The 19,934-nt window shown below is 36.5% G+C and overlaps 1 protein-coding gene across 2 annotated transcripts in view; it reads right to left on the bottom strand.

The window, feature by feature from the left end:
* Sas-4 (spindle assembly abnormal 4) overlaps positions 1-19,934 on the bottom strand; it is a 527,986-nt gene that overhangs the window by 290,529 nt on the left and 217,523 nt on the right. For both annotated transcript variants that reach the window (XM_090396928.1, XM_090396929.1), the window contains one exon: positions 18,241-18,308. In XM_090396928.1, coding sequence (XP_090253054.1) covers positions 18,241-18,308 — 68 coding nt within the window. The remainder of the gene's footprint in view (positions 1-18,240; positions 18,309-19,934) is intronic.

Here is a 19,934-nt window from a genome sequence, read left to right as displayed (position 1 = left end):
GGTATAGTGTGTTCAGGAATGACAGAGAGAATAAAATGGGGGGAGGAGTATTGTTGATGATAGCTGATGAGCTCCAGCCAAGGAGAATAGAAGTTGAATTGCAGGATAGAGAAAAGAGCACATTTGAGGCCATTTGGTGTGAGATTGTGGATAGCAGAACTAAATATACAATTGGGTGCTGCTATAGACCAGGTGATGGAAACGATGGTGGTGACAGTATGCACAAGCAAATAGAAGAAATAGGTGGAAGGAGGGTGATTATTATGGGAGATTTTAACTATGGTCGCATTGATTGGAGTGAGGAGAGGACACACGGGAGGAAGGAACTGGATTTTATGCGGTTATTAAGGGATAACTATCTGCGACAGCATGTAATGGAAAATACTAGGGGTCAGAGAGTGCTTGACCTAGTAATTACATCTGAGGATTTGGGTGTAACAAATATGACCACATTGCCACCAATTGGTGAGAGTGATCATAGGGTCTTAACTTGGGAGGTGGCTAAAGGTGTAGAATTTTCAATTAAGACAGGGTACATGTGGAATTATCGGGCTGGAAAGTATGACAAGCTTAGGAGTTTGATTGGTTCAGTGCCATGGCATGTACAACTGCAAGGACTAGAAGTTGATAGTGCATGGGAGATAGTTAAGAAGTGCTTGCATGAAGCAATGGCTGACTGTATACCTAGAGTCCGAATAAAAAATCAAGTAGGGGTTAAATGGATGAATAACACCATTAAGCTTGAGTTGCAAAAAAAGAAACAACTATGGAGGGAATTTAAGGAGAAGGGTGACCGGAAGGCACATGAACGGTATAAAGCACAGGCCAGAAGGGTAACGAGTGTGGTAAGAAAAACAAAAAAGGATTACGAAAGAACATTGGCCATGCAGGCTAAAGAAAATCCTAAACAGTTTTTTCGATATGTTGCAAGTAAAAGAAAAAATGTATATGGCAGAATGATTTTAAAGAATGCCGATGGTAGGGAGGTAACCGAATCAGTTGATATAGTTGAGTTACTGAGTGAGCACTTTGCAAGAATATATCATCCAGGTGGTGACATTGCAGAAACGAATAAACCAGTAGATTATACGGGAATTGTGGTTAATGAAGTGGAGGTGAGTAGTCTATTGCATAACCTCAATGTCAATACATCTGTGGGATTGGATGGTATACCAGCTCGTGTTGTACGAGAAGCAGCTAAAGAATTGTCAGTACCCTTGACCATTTTGTTTAATTTGAGTCTCGGGTCTGGGTTAGTCCCGAGTGGGTGGAAAGAGGGGAAAATAGTTCCACTGCATAAAGGTGGTTCCAAGACTGCTGTTGTAAATTACCGACCGATTAGCATATCAGGAATCATTGTCAAGGTCTTAGAGAAATTAGTCAAGAAAAGAATACAGGATTGGATAGATGAAAATGGGATATTGTATGGGGGACAACATGGTTTTGTGAAGGGTAGATCATGCCTCAGTAACTTGCTCACGTTTTATAACACAGTGACGGCTGAACTGGATAGGGGTAATGGGTTTACAGTGATACTACTGGACCTTGCCAAGGCCTTTGATAGGATACCACATGGAACCCTAATCAGTAAACTGGAACAGATGGGGATGGATATAGGGTTGGTGAGATGGACAGGAGGGTGGTTGAAGGAGAGATATCAAAGAGTGGTTTATTCAGGAGTGGAGTCTAAAAAACGTCTTGTGACTAGTGGAGTGCCACAGGGCTCTGTTCTTGGACCACTGCTTTTCAATTTGTTCATCAATGATATTGGAAAGGATCTGAGAGGAGGTGTTCACTTGTTTGCTGATGATGCAAAGTTGGGTAGAGCAATTATGAGTACACAGGATGTCAAAATTTTACAGGATGATTTGGATAGTTTGGAGGACTGGGCTAGGAAAAATGGATGTCAATTTAATGCGGCAAAGTGTAAGGTTATGCACTTTGGGGTGAAAAGAATAGCAGCAGTATATCGCATTGGTGGAACCATACTCCACGAGATTGATGAGGCCAGGGATTTGGGAGTGTTGGTGGATAGGGAGTTGAAGTTTAGGGGGCACATTGCAAAAGTAACTAAAACAGCTCACCAAATCACTTGGCTTCTGAAAAATACTTTAACATGCAGAGACGAACAAGTTGTTGTTCCTCTGTATCGAGCCTTGATAAGACCCCATCTGGACTTCTGTGCCCAGCTATGGGCACCAGGGTTTCTTCGTGATGGGGAGGAAGTGGAGAGGGTCCAGAGACGAGTGACCAAGATGATAGCAGGTCTGTGGAATGAACCTTATGAGAATAGGTTGAAGATTTGTGGGTTGCAGAAATTGGACGATAGGCGAAGGAGGGGTGATATGATTGAGACATTCAAATTACTGAAGGGTTTTTATAAGATTGATCCAGAAGATATTTTTGAAAAGATGACTGGTGGTGGGAGGACTAGGGGCCATGCATGGAAGCTGGGCAAGAGCGTGGTTGACAAGAGTGTTAGAGCTAGGTTCTTTACTTGGAGAGTGGTAAATGAGTGGAATAAGCTTCCAGAATCTGTCGTGGGTGCTACGACCGTGAATGAGTTCAAGGCAAGATATGATAGATACTGTGTGAATGTTGAATAGTTGTTCTTGACATGATGTTAGGGCCTCCCTCGATGAGTCTGTCGACTCCTTGGAGTTTCCCGGAACAATAATAATAATAATAATAATGTTGTCTATCCAAAACTCATATAGAGGATTTGTGTGTTAATTATAGTTATATTATTGGATAATTATAAGTTATAATAAGTTATTTAATAATTATAAGTAATTTAACTTATAATAGTAATTATAAGTTAAACTTATAATATGGATCGCGTGCGAGCCATACTCTTGAGCATAAGGCTTGAAGCAAGGGCTTACACGGCAGGTGACTCCAGTTCACTTTCTGGAAAAGAGTGCTCGAAGAGGAGAAGGAGCATAACGGATCAGCCAAGGGACACTGAGGACAAGTTTCGTGTAGAAAAGGACAGCAGAAAAGAGGGCGCAAGGAAGAGAGAATAAACAGAGATTCGCGCCGTTTCTCGGCTCTTTTTTTTTGTCTCCTTTGAACCTGCTTGTTCCTGATCAATTCAAGGTGGTACGACGATGTTGGACGGTGAGCCCTTTCCTTTGGATGTTTGACAGATTCCGAACGGTGCCAAACATGAGATGTTGGCATCTATAGTTTTGAGCTTTCGCTAAGTGCCCCATCGGAAGGAAGCAGTAGAGTGTTTCCTTGCAACCGGCAGAACAGATGAGAATGATCGGCAGCAGATCCAGATAGACGGAGACACGATGTCAGGTGCAGAGTAAAGCCTAATCTGACGACTACCATGACCCTCCACATGGACATGATCTGATGGAAGTACCGAACCGAGTTCAACAAAGGTGAATGGATCTAATGGACCAGGTATCCCGGCCAAGAAATGGTAAAGTACAGAACTTTGTTATCTACTTCCCATTTAGGTTAGAGGAAAGAAAACTGTAATGTATTGGTCTAATGTGGACAGATTATTAGAGAACTTTAAGTGATCATCTAAATCTTATATAGGCAGATTTCCATTAGACAAGTTGTCTGGAAACATTTATAGATGAATGTGACAAATTTTAACATGTAAGACTAAGATTTTAGACAGAATTCATTAAAAGTTCATAGTATTTACATTATGTGTATTTGTGTTTATCTTAAGGGAAAGTGTTATTGGTCACATGCCATAGGGTTTACTTGTTTCTCCTAGTTTGATTTGGTATGATATTGAATTAATTGAGTGTGTGATATTATTGTAAATGTTTAAGGTAACAATAAACATGTTTTGTTTCTTATGCCTGAGTCTTGCCTGAATATGAAATCAAACTACCACTCATAAACTCAAGCCTAAGCAGAGGGAATAGAAGGTATATTGTATTAGATTAGAGGTCATGACTGCAAGCTGAGATTTAAATAGCTGTAGTTGAGTGTTTGTTTATGAGTATGAGCATAAAGTTCTGGAAAGGTCTCTCTGAATAAGAGTCCCTTCTATCCTAGGATACTGACTGGCGCAGCTTTAAAAAATAAATTCGTCAATATCTGAAAAGGAGGCTGCCCCAGATAGAAATTTCAAAGGATTCGTTCTTAATTAAGGAATAACCTTTAGTAGTTAGAATGAAAACGTGACAAAGTTTTAGAAATCGACCTGTGACACAGATTAGCTTTCCCTACGCACAAGAAGTGAGTTGAGAGTCTAAGTTTGTTGTAATTGAAGGGGCTAGGTCTTATTGAAAGGAAAAATTTATATTAAGGATAACAACAAAATTATACAGGGAAAAAACAACAACATAACATCTTAAAGAACTATGTCAAAGTACCAAGAGAAAAGCTGTTCGAAACATTACAGCTATATGGTGCAAATGAAACATCATCATCATCAAATTCCTGCCATATACCCTCAAGGGGTGTACAGGATATGATAGCCCTACATGAAAAATTTACATCATTACTAATTTACTATCTACAATTCTCCTCCAAATCAGTCTGTTACTTGTCAAGATTCCAACATTATTAGATTTTATATTTCTATCTTCTAAGGAACTTTTTACTGTTCTTATCCACATATATATTGGTCTTCCTCTGGTTCATTTTCCTACCAACCTGGCAGAGAACACTTGTTTTGGTAGTCTTTCCTCGCCCATTCTGCTTAAGTGACCATACCACCTGAGATTAGCTCTGTTTATGTATTCCTGGATGTGACAAGTTCAAGTTCTTTCCTAATATCCTCGTTTTTTATATGATATTGCCATCGATACCATTTGTTGGTGCCCCTAATCTTTCTCAGGACTCTCATAATCTGCTATCTCTGGTCTTTGGTCAAGTATTTTACTTATGACCCAGCTCTCAGCTCCATAAGTTAAAACTGGTTTGAAAACTGTCTTGTATACAGCTAATTTAATGTTCTGACTAATTTCTCTCTTATTTAATATGAATTTATTCAATTGACATCCTACTATTCCAGCTTTGCTGATTCTGTTGTATATTTCCATATTTAATTTACCATCTTCAATAAAAATCGTGCATAAGTAGCTGATATGTTTTACTTGTTCTATAGGTTTACCATTCACAATACAGTTGATATTTTCAATACTTCTGCATATTTTCATTGTCTTTGTCTTTTTAATGCTGACCTTCATACCATATCTACTACAACAGTTATTCAATATGGTCATGGAAACTTGCAGACTTGTAGCGGATTTATTTAGAAGTTAACATGTACAATGTTAGTTATGAGGACCGGCTGAGGGAGTGTTGATTGCAGAGTTTGGTGGACAGAAGGAGACGTGATATGATACTGTTGAGCGGTGGTTACAAGGTTGACACTGGGGAGTTCTTTCACTTGGTTGAACAGCGGGAAGGAGTCACGACAAGAGGCCATCCCTGGAAGTTACGAAAGGAAACTGTGATGATAGCACAGTGGTAAAAAACACTGACCAGGCATGCAGTCAGGAATAAATATCCACACTTGAAGTAGAAAAAGCCATCAAAGGGTTGAAATGTGGAAAGGCAGCAGGAGTAGATGATATTCGACCAGATATGCTGAAGTATGGCGGTATAAGAGTCTTACAGTGGCTGCACTGCATAGTTCAGAAAGCCTGGACAGAGGGATGAATTCCCGATGATTGGAGTAGAGCTCTCATAGTACCAATATATAAAAAGGGAAATAAAACTGAATGTGAGAATTACAGAGGTATTTCCCTACTGAGTGTTCCTGGCAAGATCTATGAATATACTTGAGAAATGGTAGAGAAAAATTGTGGAAGAAAAGCTTGGTGAAGAACAAGCTGGATTCAGGTCAAATAGAGGCTGTCAGGATAAGATATTCACTTTACGACAAAGAGTCGAGGATGCATGGGAATATAACAAAAATCTCTATTTGAGTTTTGCCGATTTGGAAAAAACATATGACAAGGTGCCAAGAGAGAAGCTATTCAAAACGCTGCAGTTATATGGTGTCAATGGGACATTATATCAAGCAATACTCAGTCTTTATTTGAGTTGTAAGTCAGCAGTTAGAATTGAAGGAAGTACAGGAAGGTGGTTTAATGTTAAATCTGGTGTGAGACAAGGATGTACATTATCCCCCTCTGTTATTCATTATCTATATGGATCACATTATTAAGGAAAGTGGTATTAAATCTGATATCAAAATTGGAGATGTTAATGTCAGCTTTTTGCTTTATGCGGATGATGTTATACTTCTAAATAAATCTGGTACAAGTCTGCAAGATTCCCTGAGTAAATTGAGTAACTGTTGTGATAGATATGGTATGAAGGTCAGCATTAAAAAAACAAAGACAATGAAAATAGGCAGAATTGTTGAAAATATCAGCTGCATTGTGAATGGAAAACCTGTGGAACAAGTAAAACATTTCAGCTACTTAGGCACGATTTTTAGTGAAGATGGTAAATTAAATATGGAAATAGACAACAGAATCAACAAAGCTGGTATGGGTGGAAGTCAACTGAATAAATTTATATAGAATAAGAGAGAAATTAGTCAAAACACTAAATTAGCTGTATACAAGACAGTGTTCAAACCAATTTTAACTTATGGATCTGAGAGCTGGGTCAGAAGTAAAACACTTGACCAAAGCTAGAGACCACAAATATGAGTCTTGAGAAAGATTAGAGGCGTGAACAGATGGCATCAATGGCAATATCATATTAAAAACGAGGATATTAGGAAAGAACTTGACATTGTCAGCATCCAGGAATGCATTAGCAGAGCTAATCTCAGGTGGTATGGTCACCTAAACAGAATGGGCAAGGAAAGATTAGCAAAACAAGTGTTCTCTGCCAGGTTGGCAGCAAAACGACCTGGAGGAAGACCAAGATATAGGTGGATTGATGCGGTACAAAGTGCTTTAGACGACAGAAATATAAGATCTGATAATGTTGGAGTCTTGACAAGTAACAGACTGATTTGGAGGAAAATTGTAGATAGGAAGTTAGTAATGATGTAATTTTTTTCATGTAGTACTATATATCCTGTACACTCCTTGAGGGTACATGGCAGGAATTTGATGATGATGATGACAAAGCGGAGAGCTGAGATTAACATCTCCAATTTTGATACCACTTTCCTTGATAATGTGATCCATATAGATAATGAATAGCAGAGGGAATAATGTACATTCTTGTTTGACACCTGATTTAACATTAAACTATCTTCCTGTACTTCCTTCAATTCTAATTGGTGACTTACAACTCAAATAAAGACTAAGTATTGCTTGATATAATGTCTCACTGACACCATATAACTGTAGCGTTTTGATAGCTTCTCTCTTGGCACCTTGTCATATGCCTTTTCTAGATCTATAAAACTTAAATATAAATCTTTGTTATATTCCCATGATTTCTCAATAATCTATAGTAAAGTGAAAATCTGATCCTGACAATGTCCATTTGGCCTTAATCCAGCTTGTCCTTCACCAAGCTTTTCTTGCACAATCCTTCTCAACCGTTTCTCAAGTATACTTGCATATATCTTACCAGGAACACTCGGTAGAGAAATACCTCTGTAATTCTCACAAGCAGTTTTATTTCCCTTTTTATATATGGGTACTATGAGTGCTCTACTCCACTCATCTGGAATTCGTCCCTCTGAACTATGCAGTGCAGCCACTGTAAGACTTTTATACCTCCATACTTGAGCATTTCTGGTCGAATATCATCTACTCCTGCTGCCTTTTCACATTTCAAGCCTTTGATGGCTTTTTCTACTTCAAGTATGGATATGTATTCCTGACTGCATGCCTGGTCAGTGTTTTTTTACCACTGTCATCACTGCTTGTTTCATTTAGCAGTTTTTTGAAGTAATTACTCCATACTTCAAGGATATCTTTTTCTCCCATTTTCATGTCACTTTTATCATCTCTAACTCCTCTTACAGCACTTTTTCCCCCATTTCTAAGCTTCTTCAACAACCTCCAAAATATTTTGACACCTTCTTGATATTTATTTTCTATATTCTTGCCAAAGTCCTCCCATGACTTTTGTTTAGCTAGTTTTACACAGTGTTTAGCATTCTTGCATTTGTGTCTAAATAACATAGTCATTGAGACTTTTCTTATTCCTTGTCTCTTTTCTCCATGTGAATTTGTGTGCATTTTTATGTTGGAACATGGTGTTAGTAATAACCAGTCCATGTCCTGAGCAGAAATTTGTCATTATTATTAGCTTTGCTCTTTTCTCCAAATTTTCTCAAAATATTTTTGTATGTCACACAATCATTTCCTAATCTGCTATTTAGATCCCCATCAAGGACCAACTTTTCTTTTTTCATTGTGTCAGTTGCTTTTTCTAAAGCCTCAAAAAATTCCTCCACTTCTACCTTAGTAGAACCTTCTGTGTGACAATAGGCACAAATAAGTCTCATTGTCCAGTTCCCCATTCTCATATTTGCCCACATCACTACTTGATATTGCCTGCCATTCAAGAAGATTAGCCTCATATTTAGTGTTGAATACTATGGCTACCTTCCTATCTATACCACAATAAAAACTGTTACAGAGAATCACTCAAAAATGAACTAAAAAAGTTAATCACAGCTACTACCATCGATGATGCTAATGAAATATTAACAAAATCTATCTTGAATTGTGCACTAGAAATAGGAGGTTAAAAAGCACCAAGGAGAGGAAAAACTAAGACAGGAAACCTTACATCTGATGAAGAAAAGAAGAGATATGAAAAGAGATTTGAATGACACCAATAAAATAGAACATACAGAAATTTGTAAAACTATACGTAAAAGGATGAAACATGGACTTAGATCATATAATAGTATAATAGAAAACAATAGTAATATGAAGGTCCTAAGACGAACATTATCAGTTGGAACAAAGGAAATAGCTGCTGTAAGAGGAAAAAATGGTGAAGTAATAAAAAATAGAGATGCAATAATCAAAAGAATTCAGGAATTTTATACTAAATTCCATGAAAACAAAGACTGGGACATCCAAGAATACTCTATGGATAACTCGAGTGAGGAAGACCATGATGCCCCTGAGATCTTACAAGGTGAAGTGGAAATGGCACTGCAGGAAACGAAGAATGGAAAGGCCCCAGGAGAAGATGGTATTATGGTAGACTTCTTAAAAGTGGGAGGAAGCCCTGTTATCAAACAGTTGAGTAAACTCTTCAATAAACGCCTAAAACAGAAAAATTCCGAAAAACTGGAACAATTCACTTCTAATATTAATTTTTAAAAAGGGCAATAAGGAAGAAATTAAAAACTACAGACCTATAAGCCTACTCCCCATCATATATAAAGTTTTCACAAAAATTATAAATAATAGAATAAAATCTAAACTAGAGGGAATGCAATCCTGTGAGCAAGCTGGATTTAGGAAGAATTACAATACTTTGGACCATATTCACACATTAAGACAACTCTTTGAAAAATCAATTGAATACAATAAACCCTTATGCCTGGCCTATATAGACTATGAAAAAGCATTTGATTCAGTTAAAACATCTCCAACACTAAAAGCACTTGAAATCCAGGGAACTGAGAAACCATATATTGAAACACTAAAACATATTTACAATAATGCAACTTCTGTAATTAAATTATATAAAAACTGTGAAAAGTTCCTAATACAAAAAGGCATCCGGCAAGGCGACACCATATCTCCCAAATTATTTACAGCTGCACTAGAGGAAGTCTTTAGAAGCCTTGATTGGGAAACAAAAGGAATAAACATAAATGGAGAAAGGCTGCATCATCTGAAATTTGCAGATGATATTGTCCTAATAGCAGATAATCTTGAAGATCTGAAGAAAGGCTAAATCAGCTAAATGAAGCCTCCAGAGAAATTGGATTAAAAATAAATAGAGAAAAAACAAAAATAATGATGAATAAATGCAATAAACCATAGAACTATCAAAGTTGAAAACCATGAAATAGAACAAGTTACTTCATATGTATATTTGGGCCAATTGTTATCCTTTGAGGAGTGCCAAAGAAAAGTGATTGAACGAAGAATTCGCCTTGGATGGATGGCTTATGGGAAAATGAGAGACATAATCAGAAGTGACATCCCTATGAATCTAAAAAGGAAAGCTTTCAACCAGTGCATGTTTCCTGTCCTAACATATGGAGGAGAAACATGGACTTTAACAGAAGCCCTAAACAAAAAAGCTGAGAACAACACAATATCGCATGGAAAGAAGTATGCTAAAAATAATATTAAGAGATAGGAAGACAAATATCTGGATAAGATCTCAAACAGGTGTCATGGATATTGTAAAATACATTAAACAGGCTAAGTGGAGATGGGCTGGCCATATTGCCAGATGCAGTGATGGAAGGTGGACTAGAAAAACAACAGAGTGGAGACCAATGAATGGAGCAAGACAAAGAGGAAGGCCACGAAGAAGGTGGAGAGATGAACTGGAACAAATTGCAGGAGTGAGATGGATGGGAGAGGCAGAAAACAGAGTGATCTGGAAAATCACGGGAGGGGGGGGACCTTCATCCAGCAGTGGACAGAACCAGAAGGTTGAAGAAGAAGACTATGGCTACTACTTGTTTTCCATGATTGTCATTGCCTGAATTTTTATTGCTCAGAAAGATCCCACCAGTTTTTGCCTTTTTTGTTTCAGCCACCCCTATTATGTTGATCTGGTACTTATCCAGTTCATCAGTTAAATCCATTTCTTTGCCATTCAGACTTTTTATGTTGATAGTACCGATCTTGAACTCTGGTGATATTGAGTTGGGGTGGGTTTTAGGATTTGTTCCAGTAGCTGACTTTTCGCTGTTCGCCCTGGTTCCCTGGTGAAAACAACGGGGGCCTTGTTTAACCAGACGACACCCCAGCCAGCATGAAATTCTGTCATGTTGTACCATCATTTTTTATTTTGGTTTAAGCCAATAAAGAGTACAATTTGGTCGGCTAAATTCCAAATTGCCAGCCCATCCTCATTCGTTCAGTATTCAGGTAGATACCTAACAGGTTGCACCACGAGAAGGCGAGGATTGGACATTAGCTCAGAAGTCCTGATCAGTTCTCCGCATTTCTTTAAAGATGTGATGTGGAGGTCTCCTCTCAGTTATATAGCTTTGACTCTTAAGCACCCCTTATTTAATATTAAATCCATCTTAATTATATCTCAGTTATTATTAGATGAAAAACTTGTTTAACTATCTATATTTTAGGAACAAGCTACAACACCTCTATGAGTTACCAACATCAAATTCCTGATATGTATCCAACAGGGAGTACAGGATAATACTATGTGAAAAGTTTGCATTATTATGAACTTCCTATCAACAATTTTTCTTCAAATTAGTCTGTTATTTGTAAGGTCCTAAATGAGTGAGATATAATGATACTACTACTGAATAAGAGTAGATCCTTATCAAAGCAGTAAATTAGGTGAGTTAATATTTCTGGAGCTAATCAATTAGATTTTGGAGAAGTTCATTACTACCTGTAAAGAAGAATGGATGGAATGGGATATAATATTCTAGAAGGAACAAAGAGACTCTACTGATATTTTATAATTGTCAAATGATAATAGATGGTAGTTCAATGATGCCAAATGGAAGGTTATGAATAGCGTAAAGAAGAGATTACAAACTGGTGAGACTTAACTGAAATGAATTTATCAAGGGTAATACTGGAGAGGCAGTTTTTCAAAGTGGAAACATGCTGAAAACAGCAAAGGATTGTTGCAATGATAAGAAAGCCATCAAAGTGTACAGAGAATATGTTATTAGAAAATCAAACAGCAGTTCTGTCTGATAGCAGGGCTTACACATTAGCTTAGCTATTCTTAAATTGTATTTAAAAAAAAAAAAAAATTCAATGTAGACTAATGTATTAACTAAAATAACTTAAATTAATACTTCCAACATTTTGCAAACTCAAATTGTCATCATCAGGAAACAATATAATATGAAATATGCTGAATTTTGGATATTTACAAAATAATTTTTTCTGGCAATTTTTTCCTCTTTCAGCAAATACTTAACTAAACATATTTAGGTATACTTATAACAAAGTACAGCTGCATCATCACCTGAGAAACACTTCGCAAAAAAACTCAAAGACATGCTACCACAGCAAACATGCAAAAGTCATTCTTTGGTAGCCCAAAAGTAACTTTTCACAAAAATAATATTTGAATGCACTAAATTTCAAGGACTTCTATTATCACAATCTATGATATTCCAATATAGTTAGCAATTTCTTCATTTGGGCAAAAGAGCAACCACATTATATACTGTATTTTCCGGTGTATAAGACGCACCTAAGAAATTTAATACAATTTTCTGGAAAAAACCTAAACTTTACCTAAACCACGCTCACAGGCTCCTTTGACTGCATGTGTACGAATCATTTTTGTTGAAATGGCAATGCCATTTTGCAGATTTTCTTGCACCCATTTCAAAGCTTCGTTCTTTAGTTCTGGCCATTTCGCAATTTTTCCACGTTCTGCACACTTTTCATTACGCAAATTGTACAAAATCGCCTTCTGACCACGCCAAGTTCTAATCATTTTTTCTGTAGGCGGAGGTCCAAAATGTCTTTCAGCTTCCCTATTCCCGTGTTCTTCCGCATATTTTACCTCCAATTTGTAACTTGAAGAATATGAATGTCGCCTGTTTTTTTCCATCACTAAAATCTATGGGGAAATATCAAATTGAACACAAAATATCTCAACACGTCAACTCAATACTGATAAAAATCGGTAACTGATTACTCAGATAAGATATTATGAAACTTGAATAGGGACTACCCGTTCTTAGCCAGTGACGCGCTAGAAGTCACGTGAAGGTCACGCATCGATATGATTGCACCATCCACCGTCTACAAAGATCTTGGAACATAAAAGGGAGTGCGTATGACTTTGAAAAGAGGAAACAATCTTTACCTTCATTATATAAGACTTACCCCATTTTTAAGATGAATTTTTAAGGTAAAAAAAAAGTGCATCTTATACACCGGAAAATACGGTAACTGTGTTAATGAGAGGAATGTGCATTATCATGGAAATGACTGAAGGAAAAAAACAAGGTTGTGTCCATCTGGTTCATATTTATTTAGCAAGTGAAAGGATGTAAGCATAAGCAAGATCAGATATAGAGATCTGCAAGTTGTCTAACTAGGTCACACAAACCATATAAGTGAGTATACAAAAAAAAGCATATGGGTAACTTATATGTCTCACCACAAATGCCAGGAATATCAAAAACAAAGTGTACAATATATATATATTGCCTTGGTATTAGGATTAGTGATACATAGTTATCAGAAGCAGATGTACTAAGTGGTACTGAATGTAAAGTGTACAGTATTTTTAGGAAGGCAAGGTTGGATAGGAGAGTAACAGGATGTGCTGCTAATGATATTGAATGATTTGAGTCCAGTTAAGGTAGCAAGCCATGACTGCAGTACCATTAACACTTTTCCCTGTGGCAGTGAGTTTGAATCCATCTGGTATGAGGTGAAGTCTAACAAGACCAAATACACAGTGGAGTGTTGTTAGAGACCTAGTAGATGGCTGCTGGTGATGGTGACATGCAATACCAAATAAATGTGATAGGTGCAAAACAAGAATCATCATAGGTGACTTTAATTATCTGAACAGAGAATAAGTAGTGGTGAAATCTCATGAGAAGAATGTCATCAAATTTACTGAGCAGTTCAAGATTACTTCCTCAAGCAACATGTGATAGTAGGAACTCGAGGTTGAAGAATGTAAGATCTGATTATAGTGTTAGAGGGGATTTAGTTAAAGAAGCTAACTGCTCTTCTTCCATTTGGTGACAATAATCATGTTATACTTGGGAAGTGGAAAGTTTATGAATGTTTCATCCCGAAAAAGTTATGTATTGAACTACAAAGCAGGAAATTATGACCAGGTGAGGAGTGCAGAATCAATAATGCAGAAGTGAAAAGGATGTGCAATCTTATTAAACATGACATTCTTAAGGAAAAAAATCATGTGGAAGGAATACCAAGTGCAAAAGTATGAAAATTATAAGGAACAGACCAGAAGAGTTACAAATGCTATACAGAAAGCTGAGTATGAAAAAAAACTTGTCTGCAAACTAAAGGAAACCAAAAGAATTCTATCATTTTATACTCAAAGTAAAAGAAAGAATAAGCATGAGGGAATAGCTGTAGTGAATGTAGATGGCATGAGTGTCACAGAGGCAGAAGAGATTGTTCAAGAGTGCTGATTTTACTAAAAGCTATTGACCTGACTTGGTGTAAGTAATTAACATCAAGCATATTGTTACCATTTAATTAAATGAAGGAAATCTGTTGTATGAGGAGGTACAACTGTTGCACAAACTGAATAACAATTTGGTAATATGGATGATGGAATATCAGCATGGATGGTAAAACAGCGTTTGGCTGAACTGGCTGTTCTTTTTGCCCAAGCTGTATAACTGATTCTCAGAACAGGGAAGATTCCACAGGAGTGAAAAAAAAATAATCCCATTACACAAGGATGGTGAAAAGACTGATATGTCCAACTATTGACCTATCAGTATCTCTGGAGTGGTAGCAAAGATTTTGGAAATGTTAGTAATAGCATGTATACAGAAACGAGATGACAGAATCTATAATTTGCAATAAAAGCGAGAGTTTACAAAGGGAAGGCCATGTTTGAGCAACTTGCTTACATTTTATGTTACCATCGAGGAAGACAAGGGAAATAGATACACCATATACTTTTAGACTATACTAAGGCTTTTGACAAGACAGCATGGAAGACTGTTGCATAAATTTGAGAATATGGGATTGGATTATCATCATGTTGTACCATCATTAACACGTTTGCTGCCACGCTACTTCGGCATGGTCTGTTCCCCTACGCCGAGCAATTTCACTTCTTCAAGGTCAGTACGATAATCTCGTTACCGGAGGTAAGTGTCCTACGAGTATACTCGTAGTTGGCTTGTACAGAGCATATACGGTCTATGAGAATACACACTTTCGATGCCAGCCCCACAAGCCAAGCATTTTCACTTCTTCAAGGTCACTACAATAATCTTGTCACCGGCGGTAAGCGTCATACGAGTTTACTCGTAGCTGGCTTGTGAAACAGGTTTACCCACTACGAGTATACTCGTAGTTGGCAGCGAAAGTGTTAAATATTGTGGTATCACCACAATATATCACCAGAATTGAAGATCGGTACTATCAACATAAGAAGCCTGAATGGCAAAGAAATGGAGCTAGCTGAGTAATTAGATACATACTAGATTGACATAATAGGGGTGACTGAAACAAAAAAGACCAAAACTGGTGAGCTCTTTCTGAGCAATAAATACAAAATGTTATATTCAGGCAATGACAATCATGGAAAAGAAGGAGTAGCCAAAGTATTCAACACTAAATACGAGGCTAATCTTCTTGAATGGCAGGCAGTCTCAAGTAGAGTGATGTGTGCAAATATCAGAATGGGGAACTGGACAATGAGACTTATTTATTCCTATGGTCCCACAGAAGGTTCTACTAAGGTTTAGAAGTGGAGGAATTTTTTTGAGGCTTTAGAAAAAGCAACTGACACAATGAAAAATTGGTCCTTGTTAGGGATCTAAATAGTACAGTAGGAAATGATTGTCAGACATACAACAATATTTTGGGAAAATTTGGAGAAAAGAGCAAAGCTAATAATAATGGTAAATACTTGTTGGATTTCTGCTCAGGACATGGACTAGTTATTACTAACACCATGTTCCAACATAAAAATGTGCACAAATTCACATGGAGAGAAGAGGCTAGGAATAAGAAAAGTCTCATTGACTATGTTATTGTTGATAGTGAGGTTTTCCTCTCTGGTGCAGGACACTAGAGTGTACAGAGGATTTGAAATTGGAAGTGATCACCATTTAATCTTAAGCAGGATAAAATTGAATTTCATATTGAAAAGAAGAATATGTAAGAAAGTTTTAAAATGAATAAAAATTGAGCACCTCTCAGATGTGAACTGTAGACTAAAATATACAAACCTTATTCAAGAAAAAATGAAAGAGTTTGAGAACAGGAATCAAACCATGATTGATTCTGCCAGAGAGGCATGTGGTGAGGATGTCTGCAAGGATAGAAAAATCAAAACTCCCTGGTGGACACAAGAAGTTAAAGAGGCAGTGAAGGAAAAGAAGAAAGCATATCAAAAAATCCTGGCAAATAAGTCAGCTGGTGCTCTTAGAGAAAATTGAGACAAATACAAGAATGCTAAACACTGTGTAAAACTAGCTAAACAAAAGTCATGGGAGGACTTCTGCAAGAATATAGAAAATAAATATCAAGAAGGTGGCAAAATATTCTGGAGGTTGTTGAAGAAGCTTAGGAATGAAGGAAAGAGTGCTGTAAAAGGAGTTAGAGATGATAAAGGTGACATGAAAACTGGAGAAAAAGATATCCTTGAAGTATGGAGTAATTACTTCGACAAATTGCTAAATGAAACAAGCAGTGATGACAGCATAGTGGTAAAAAACACTGACCAGGCATGCAGTCAGGAATACATATCCATACTTGAAGTAGAAAAAGCCATCAAAAGTCTGAAATGTGGAAAGGCAGCTGGAGTAGATGAAAGTAGACCAGAAATGCTCAAGTATAGAGGTATAAAAATTTTACAGTGGCTACATTGCATAGTTCAGAGGGCCTAGACAGAAGGACTAATTCCAGATGATTGGAATACCAATATATAAAAAGGGAAATAAAACTGATTGTGAGAATTACAGAGGTATTTCTCTACTAAGTGTTCCTGGTAAGATTTATGGCAGTATACTTGAAAAACGGTCGAGAAGGAGTGTGGAAGAGAAGCTTGGTGAGGAACAAGCTAGATTCAGGCAAAATAGAATCTGTCAGGATCAGATATTCACTTTACGACAAATAGTTGAAAAGTCACGGGAATATAACAAAGATCTGTATTTAAGTTTTGTAGATCTGGAGAAAGCATATGACAATGTGCCAAGAGAGAAGCTATTCAAAACGCTACAGTTGTATGGTGTCAGTGGATCATTATATCAAGCAATACTTAGTCTTTATTTGAGTTGTAAGTCAGCAGTTAGAATTGAAGTACAGGGAGATGGTTTAATGTTAAATCTGGTGTGAGACAAGGATGTATGTTATCACCTCTGTTATTCATTATCTATATGGATTACATTATGAAGGAAAGTGGTATTAAACCTGATAACAAAATTGGAGATGTTAATGTCAGCTCCTTGCTTTATGCAGATGATGTTATACTTCTAAATAAATCTACTACAAGTCTGCAAGATTCCCTGACTAAATTGAGTAACTGTTGTGATAGATATGGTATGAAGGTCAGCATTAAAAAAACAAAGACAATGAAAATAGGCAGAAGCATTGAAAATATCAGCTGCATTGTGAATGGAAAACCTGTGGAACAAGTAAAACATTTCAGCTACTTAGGCATGGATATTTAGTGAAGATGGTAAATTAAATATGGAAATAGACAACAGAATCAACAAAGCTGGTATGGGTGGAAGTAAACTGAATAAATTTATATGGAATAAGAGAGAAATTAGTCAAAACACTAAATTAGCTGTATACAAGACAGTGTTCAAACCAATTTTAGCTTATGGATCTGAGAGCTGGGTGAGACTAGAGACCACTAATATGAGAGTCCTGAGAAAGATTAGAGGCGTGAACAGATGGCAATATCATATTAAAAACGAGGATATTAGTTAAGAACTTGACATTGTCAGCATCCAGGAATGAGTTAGCAGAGCTAATCTCAGGTGGTATGGTCACTTAAACAGAATGGGCGAGGAAAGATTACCAAAACAAGTGTTCTCTGCCAGGTTGGCAGGAAAAATACCCAGAGGAAGACCAAGATATAGGTGGATTGATACGGTAAAAAGTATCTTCCTTAGAAGATAGATATCTAAATATAAGATCTGATTTTAGCTTTGACAGGTAATAGATTGATTTAGCAGAAAATTGTAGGTAGGAAGTTAGTAATGATGTAAATTTTTCAATGTAGTACTATCATATCCTGTACACCCCTTGACGGTAAATGTCAGGAATTTGATGATGGATTGGATTATACAATATTAGATTAGCACGGATAAGAGGATGGCTGACTGAAAGATATCAAAAATTCTTCTAAAATTTGAGATGTAAGCAGAAGAATTTAGCATAAAATATTAGTACCAGAATCACTTACCTTTAATATTTTTATTTGTAACCATTGAGTAAAACTTACTTTTTATTTTCTGTTAAGTAAAACCGGTTTTTTTCTACACAGTTTACTTTATTTGAGACAGGTGAACTCTGAAAAAAGATAATGAAGCTCAAGAGAGTTGATAAATAATTGGTAAAATGATATAACAGCATATATAGAATTTATTTAATTAAAATCAATAGTTGTTAATGGGTAATGCCATCATATTTCTTGATATAACCATATTTCATGATATAACCTCAAGAGAGTACAGAATACTATGTGTAGACTACCTGATTATAATTACATTTTCTCTAATTGCATATCCATTTTCCTCTAAATTAGTCTGTTATTTGTCAGGACTTGAGTAATATTATAAATTACATTAAGGGTCTTATTAGGCATTACTAACTGAATTGGTCCACCTACATGTGGATCTTCTTCTAGGTCTATTTCATACCATCCTGGTATCAAACCTGTTTTGCTATCCTTTCACCTCGCATTCTGTTTAAGTGGCCATCCATATTAAGATAACTCTACTTACTCCCACAATCCAGAATGATAACATTACATTCCTTTCTGATATCATTTTTAACATCATTCAGCCACTGATAACTGCTCACTATCCCCTAATTTTTCTCAAAACTCTTACATCTATGAGTTCTAGTCTTTAATGAATGGTTTTATTTCGAACTCAATTTTCAAGTCTAAGTTAAAATTGGCTTGAACACTGTCTTGTACACATCTGGTTTAAGGGTCTTAGCTGTTTTTTTCCCCTCTCTTAATTTACATGATTTATTATACTGGCACCCCACCAAACTAATTTGTTTATTATCCATTTCCATAGTTTTGCAATCTTCATTAAATATTGTATGTAAAAAAAAAAAAAACCTGAAACGTTTTACTTGTTCTGTAAGTTCTTCATCGAGAATGCACCTGTACTGCATGTTCCCCTTTTTTATCACTTATTATTTTTTATTGCTGATTTTCATAGCAAATATCTTAGGGAAGTTATGAAATTTAATACTTTTTTTTTTTGTTGTTGTTGTTCCCACCCATGAAAGGTTATACGCAACCTATAACACATTTTGTACTGTGGTTGAGCTAACGATTCTTTTTGCCATTTTTATCAATTTTATATATGTTTGTTTTTGTAATATTTATTTATTTATTTTACACAGTCTGATTCTATGTTTGATCTACAGACCAAACATAGAACTTTTCAAGCTACTTCAGCCCTCCAATGGTAAGGGCAGGCTGGTCTCCCACCTAAAGACAATCACAAACATCCATGCCTATGACGGACTTGAATGCACAACCAGATGGTTGGAGAATGAATGTGTTAACCACTCAGCCAGGCTGGCTAAATCTTCCCTCCATCAAAGGATACATAGCTTATATCAACATTAGTATCAAGAGTGGACTAGGGGTTAGATGATCCAGAAAGCCTGCTCTAGAAACCAAACATGAAACTTTTGTTAGGCCAATTCAGTCATCAAAATAAGCATGGTGGTGGTGGAGGTCTCCCACTGGGCAAGAAATTTATCTACCACCAAAAGACATTCATTCTTACAGTAGAAGACTTGTGATTATTTATTTACATCATCTCAACAAAATAAAGAGCTGAAATTAACACCTGCAATTTTGACATCAGGTTTAATGCTTACTTTTAAATGTGATCCACAGATGATGAATAATAGTGGAGATAAGGCTACACTTGTCTTACATCTGATTTT

Source organism: Typopeltis vanoorti, chromosome 8 (genome assembly GCF_054136105.1).
Source record: "Typopeltis vanoorti isolate ZY-2024b chromosome 8, IOZ_Tvanoo_1.0, whole genome shotgun sequence".
In the NCBI taxonomy this organism is placed as follows: domain Eukaryota; kingdom Metazoa; phylum Arthropoda; class Arachnida; order Uropygi; family Thelyphonidae; genus Typopeltis; species Typopeltis vanoorti.
This window is presented reverse-complemented; position numbering and strand designations above follow the sequence as displayed.